Source organism: Leucoraja erinacea, chromosome 27 (assembly GCF_028641065.1).
Source record: "Leucoraja erinacea ecotype New England chromosome 27, Leri_hhj_1, whole genome shotgun sequence".
NCBI lineage: Eukaryota > Metazoa > Chordata > Chondrichthyes > Rajiformes > Rajidae > Leucoraja > Leucoraja erinaceus.
The window spans coordinates 1,172,790-1,179,202 of NC_073403.1; the positions used below are offsets into that span (position 1 = coordinate 1,172,790).

The window sequence follows — 6,413 nt, forward strand, 5'->3', positions numbered from 1 at the left end:
GGATAGATGAAGAAAGCTGAAAAAGGGGGGGAAGAGAAGACAAAGTGCGGCAGGCAATAGGTCGACACGTGCAAGGGTTTTTGTTTGACTGGCAGATGATTGGAACAAAGGCCAGAGATGAGAAGTGTAGGTATCAGACTGCTTTGAAGAGTTGTGGATCGCTGGTCGGCACGGACTCGGTGGGGCCGAAGGGCCTGTTTCCGCACTGTATCTCTGAACTAAACTAGTGTGTGAACGGGCGATTGCTGGTCGGCAATACGGACTCGGTGGGAGATAAGGGTGTGGGGTAGTAGTGTGGGGGGGGGGGGGGGGGGGGGAGGGGTGTGAGGCAAGGAGGGGAGTGAGGGGGAAGGGGGGAGGGGACCCACACACAGACAGACAGACACGTACACACCTTCATCTGCACAGGTTCTTCAGGCAGGCGATGGCATCGTGATATTTGACCGCTGCCTCCACCACTCGCCCCTCGTGGAACAGACGGTTCCCCTCCTCGTCGATGTGGGGACAGGCCGCGAACTTCTCATCGTCCGTCATCGCCCACGGGTCCTGCTCATACGTCCCCGCCTCCTCTACCTTGGGGTAGGCACAGGGGGAGAGAGTGATAACTTCTCATCGTCCTCATCGCCCACGGTCCTCTACTCCCCGCCTCCTCCCCTGGGGTAGGCACCTCCCCTCCCCTCCCCCTCTCTTCTCCTCCCACCTCTCCACACCTCCCCTCTCTTCTCCTCCCCTCTCTCACCATCCTCCCGTCTCCTCTCCTCTTCTCCCCTCCTCCCTCTCCTCCTCCTCTCCTCCCCTCTCCTCCCCTCCCTTCTCCTCCCCTCTCCTCTCCTCTCCTCCCCTCTCCTCCCCTCCCCTCCCCTCTCCAGCCCGGCACCTTCAGCATGTCGATGATGAATATGAGGGGCTGGGGATTTGCGTGCAGCTGGTCCAGGTCATCGTGACCCAGTGAGTGATGGTCGTGTAATTGGCCGATCCCACAACAGTGACGTTGTCCCTCCAGAGGGTCTCGGCCCACGGCAATGTTCCTCAAACTTTTGGACACCATCGGGTAGACTAACACATGCTGCAGGAGAGAACGAGACAGACAGTGAGAGAACGACAGAGAGAGAGGAGAGAGGGAGAGGTGAGAGAGAGAGGGAACGATAGAGAGAGTGAGGAACGAGAGAGGAGAGTGAGAGAACGAGAGAGAGAGAGAGAGAGAGAGAGGTAGAGAGAGGGGATAGAGAGAGAGAGGGGGAGAGGGAGAGAGGGAGAGAGAGAGAGAGAGAGAGAGTGAGAGAGAGAGAGAGAGAGAGAGAGAGAGAGAGAGAGAGAGAGAGAGAGAGAGAGAGAGAGAGAGAGAGAGAGAGAGAGGGAGAGAGAGAGAGAGATAGAGAGTGAGAGAGAGAGAGAGAGAGAGAGAGAGAGGGGGGGGGGAAGAGAGAGAGAGAGAGGGGGGGAGAGAGAGAAAGGGGATAGAGTGGAGACGGGGGTGCAGGGGGTGAGGTGTACGGGAGGGGGGGGGGATATGTGGGGGTACGGGGGGATTCTGTACCCGTGTATCACAGGTGAATTCGGCCACCCCCCTCACACACGGAGCTGACCACCGTCTCCCACACGGTTGGTGTAGAGGGGGATATAGAGGGGTCTAGTGTAGGGGTGTACGGGGGGGGGGGGGGGGGGGTATGGGGTATAGGGGTACGGGGGGGGTGTGGGGGGGTATGGGGTATAGGGGTATGGGGTATAGGGGTATGGGGGGGGGGGGTATAGGGGAGGGGTGGGGGTGTACGGGGGATTCCCTACCCGTGTATCACAGGTGAACTCGGCCACCTCTCCCTCACACATGGAGCTGACCACTGTCTCCCACACAGGCAGTTTGAACTTCTTGCCGATGATCAACTCCATGGGTTTGCCATTTGTCCGGCTGTCGTCGATCACCGTCCGCTCGGGGTCGCAGCGAAGGGTCTTGTAGTGGAACGTGGCCTGGGGGAGGGGTGAGAGGTCACAGGTCAGACCGCAGGGTCTTGAAGTGGCTGGGGGGGGGGGGGGAGGCGGGGACGACATTCCAGTCCCGACCATCCAACCAGGGCGGTCAGGAGCGGAATGTCCCGCTAAAACATAGACAATAGGTGCAGGAGGAGGCCATTCGGCCCTTCGAGCCAGCACTGCCATTCATTGTGATCATGGCTGATCGTCCCCAATCAATACCCCGTGCCTGCCTTCTCCCCATATCCCTAGACTCCACTAGCCCCTAGAGCTCTATCTAACTCTCTCTTAAATCCATCCAGTGACTTGGCCTCCACTGCCCTCTATGGCAGGGAATTCCACAAATTCACAACTCTCTGGGTAGAAAAGTTTCTCCTCATCTCAGTCCCAAATGGCCACAGATTCACAACTCTCTGGGTGGAAAAATCCCTCCTCATCTCAGTCCCAAATGGCCACAGATTCACAACTCTCTGTGTGGAACAAGTTTCTCCTCATCTCAGTCCCAAATGGCCACAGATTCACAACTCTCTGGGTGGAAAGGTTTCTCCTCATCTCAGTCCCAAATGGCCACAGATTCACAACTCTCTGGGTGGAAAAGTTTCTCCTCATCTCAGTCCCAAATGGCCACAGATTCACACAACTCTCTGGGTGGAAAAGCTTCTCCTCACCTCAGTCTTAAATGGCCTCCCCTTTATTCTAAGACTGTGGCCCCTGGTTCTGGACTCACCCAACATTGGGAACATTTTTCCTGCATCTAGCTTGCCCAGTCCTTTTATAATTTTACATGTTTCTATAAGATGCCCCCTCATCCTTCTAAACTCCAGTGAATACAAGCCCAGTCTTTTCAATCTTTCCTCATATGACAGTCCCGCCATCCCAGGGATCAATCTCGTGAACCTACGCTGCACTGCCTCAATCACAAGGATGTCCTTCCTCAAATTAGGAGACCAAAACTGTACACAATACTCCAGATGTGGTCTCACCAGGGCCCTATACAACTCCAGATGTGGTCTCACCAGAGCCCTATACAACTGCAGATGTCCCTCTAACCCTCCGTCCATTGGCCGGGCCGTCTGTCCGTCTCCCTCCTCCTCCTCCAGTAAGCAATGACAGGAGGCGGGACAACCTCCAGCTCCTCTGCCCATTGGATGATCTAGCTGCCCATCACCCATCTCCATCCAATGAGCCATGTCTAGAGGCGGGACAACCACCAACCCTTCACCCCATTGGATGATCTAGATGCCCATCACCCATCTCCATCCAATCAGCCGTCCAGAGGCGGGACAACCACCAACCCCTCACCCCATTGGATGATCTAGCTGCCCATCACCCATCTCCATCCAATCAGCCACGTCTAGAGGCGGGCGCCACCAACTCCCCCGCCCATTGGCCCTTCCATCCCTCAGTCTCCAATCCTCCTCCAATGAGCGCGGCCGGGACAACCCTCAGACCCCCCCTCCTCATTGGATGGTCCGTCCGCCCCTCTCCCGTCTCCATCCAACCAGCAATGACAGGGGGCGGGACAACCTCCAACCCCCACCCGCCTTCCGTCCGTCAACCCGTCTCCAGCCCATCAGCCCGCCCATTGGACGATCCGTCCGCCCATCACTCAGTCCCCATCCAATCAGAGCCTATGGGAGGCGGGAACCCTCCGCCCATTGGCCGGGACCGCCGTCAGTCGCCGCCTCCTCGTCCAATCGGCGCGGTCGGGGGCGGGACCTGGCGACGGTTGGTGCCCGGAGCCGCCGCCATCTTGTTCGCCGTCGCCATCACCATCAGTCTCCCCTCAGTGAGTCTCTCTCTGTCTGTCTCTCTCTCTCTGTCTCTGTCTCTGTCTCCGTCTCCCCCAGCGTCCCCGCCCCGCCCCGCCCCGCCCCGCTACCTTGGTGCCGGGGGTGAAGCGCTGCCGCCCGCCGGGGCCGGGGCCGTGGATGATGCGTTTGACCACCCCGTCCATGTCCGCCATCTTGGCGCGGCGGCGCTCACTCGCTCACGCACTCGGGTGTTTCCGGCGACGCTCGCCCACGCACTCGGGTGTTTCCGGCGGCGATTCTCACGCACTCGGGTGTTTCATTAAAGCACAGTGAGAGAGAGAGAGAGACACACACACACACACAGGGAGAGAGAGAGAGACAGACAGAGACATAGACAGACAGAGACACACACACACACACAGACACAGAGAGTCAGAGTCAATTTAATTGTCATTTTGGACCCCTGGAGGTCCAAACGAAATGCCGTTTCTGCAGCCAGACATTACACACAAATAGACCCCAGACACAACATAATTACATTTTACATAAACATCCATCACATAGCTGTGATGGAAGGCCAAAAAAACTTATCTCTCCACTGCACTCTCCCCCCCCATGTCAAAGTCAAAGCCCCCGGCTGGCGATGGCGATTGTCCCGCGGCCATTAAAGCCACGCCGGGTGGTGCGAGGTCGCACACCGGGTCTTGGTGTTAGAGCCCCCGGCGTGCGCTCGCAGAGTCCCGAGGCCATTCCAAGCCTCGCGGGGCGGTGATGTTAGGCCCCGCTCCAGGAGCTCTTCAACCCCGCAACTCGGGCGGGAGAATTCGCCGTTGCAGGAGCCCCGAAAAGCGGTCTCCCTCCAGGTAGCCGCGGGCTCCCGGTTCCCGCCGTCCACAGACCTGTCGTTGGAGCCTCCGACTCTCCGGTAGCAGCAGCAGCGGCAGCGCTCCTCCACCGCTCCACCTGCTCCGGTCTCGGCCAGCTCCGCGACGGTGAGGTGAGTCGGCACCAGAGTCCCCGGCTTCTTCCCGTTGGAGGCCGCTCCTCGTTGCGACCTCAACGACACCTGAGACCCGACGAGAAAAGGTCGGGTCTCCAGTGCAGGGAGAGATTCAAAAAGTTTCCCCCCCCCTCCCACCCCACCCCCACACACACACCCCAACATAAAATAACAAAAACTACATAAAAACACAGACAAAAAAATAATAAAAACGCGGACAGGCTGCAGAGGCCGCTGCTGGCCAGAGCCGCGCCGCCTACCGGATGCAGACCGAGAGACAGAGATAGAGAGACACAGGGATAGAGAGACACAGAGAGAGACATAGAGAGAGAGACATGGAGAGAGAGACATGGAGAGAGAGACATGGAGAGAGAGACATGGAGAGAGAGAGAGACCCACACACAGACAGAGAGACACACAGAGACATAGAGAGAGAGAGAGACACACACACACACACAGACACATAGAGACAGAGATAGAGAGACACAGAGAGATACAGAGAGAGAGAGAGACAGAGTGACAGTGAGAGAGAAAAAAATAGAAGAGAATATAAACACAAAATAAATGAGTTCATTCCATATAGGCTGCTGGAATATCCAGGGTCTCTACTCTTCAACCTTTGGGATGAAGACAGGGAATCCCGAGTTCCTAAAGTCTATAGAAGACACTGATATAATGATATTAACAGAAACATGGTATCAAAAGGATACGTTCATTCACTGTTCCTCAGGGTACCATGAGGTCATGGTGCCCTCAGTAAAAACTACATAAGGGCAGAACCTCTGGGGGGGGGGGGGGGGTCTTGGTGTGGTACAAAGAAGAACTAGGCAGTCACATTACATCAATAACACTGGGGAAATAACATGTATATGGTGGAAACTAGATTAAAAAATTGGAATCATTGGAAAAGATATACATCTTTGTGCCGCCTACATACCCCCAACAGAATCGCCATATTTTGAAGAGGATATATTTGAAACTATCGACAGGAAAATCAATCATTTCCAAGCCCAGGGAAATGTGCTACCATGTGGAGACCTGAATGTAAGGACCGGATGTGAACTTGATTCCATAGACCACAGGGCAACAACCATGTGTTCGGTCAAGCCCCCTTGTATGTCACACCAACTATCATTAACCGAAACAACCTTGACTGTGAAATAAATAAAAGTGGTAGAGAGGTAGTGCATCTCTGTCGAGCCTCGGGCCTGTACATAGTTAATGGTAGGCTCAGAGGGGACTCGCTGGGAAGGTTTACATATTCCTCAGCTCTTGGGTCTAGCGTGGTAGACTACGCAATTACTGACATAGACCCCTGCACTATCAGTGCATTCACTGTTAGGCAGCAGTCCCCTCTCTCAGACCGTAGTCAAATCAACGTGGACCTAAAATTTCCTGTTCAAACTAAAGACGTAAAATAGGAACCAAGTAAGCTGTATAAACTAAATCAGACTTACAAATGGGTTTCAGATAGTGGAGATAAATTCATCATGGCCCTGAACTCACCCAATCTCACAAATAAAATACTGAAATTCAAGACAAACCCATATGAGACTACTAGAGATGGTGTAAACATGGCTATAAATGACATTAATATGATCTTTCACTGACCTTGTGAAACAGAAGAGAAAAATTATCAAAAAAAACAACCATAAACACCACAAAACATAATGCATTTCGTTGTCTCTGTA

At 54.8% G+C, this 6,413-nt stretch overlaps 1 protein-coding gene across 1 annotated transcript in view; it reads right to left on the reverse strand.

The window, feature by feature from the left end:
* The window catches only part of LOC129710017 (AH receptor-interacting protein-like), an 8,770-nt gene extending 4,773 nt beyond the window's left edge, over positions 1 to 3,997 (reverse strand). Inside the window, 4 exon segments of the mRNA XM_055656705.1 lie at positions 400 to 573; positions 878 to 1,066; positions 1,786 to 1,965; positions 3,851 to 3,997. Of these exon segments, the coding sequence (XP_055512680.1) occupies positions 400 to 573; positions 878 to 1,066; positions 1,786 to 1,965; positions 3,851 to 3,934 (627 nt within the window). The 5' untranslated portion in view covers positions 3,935 to 3,997.
* Between the last annotated feature and the right edge of the window lie 2,416 nt (positions 3,998 to 6,413).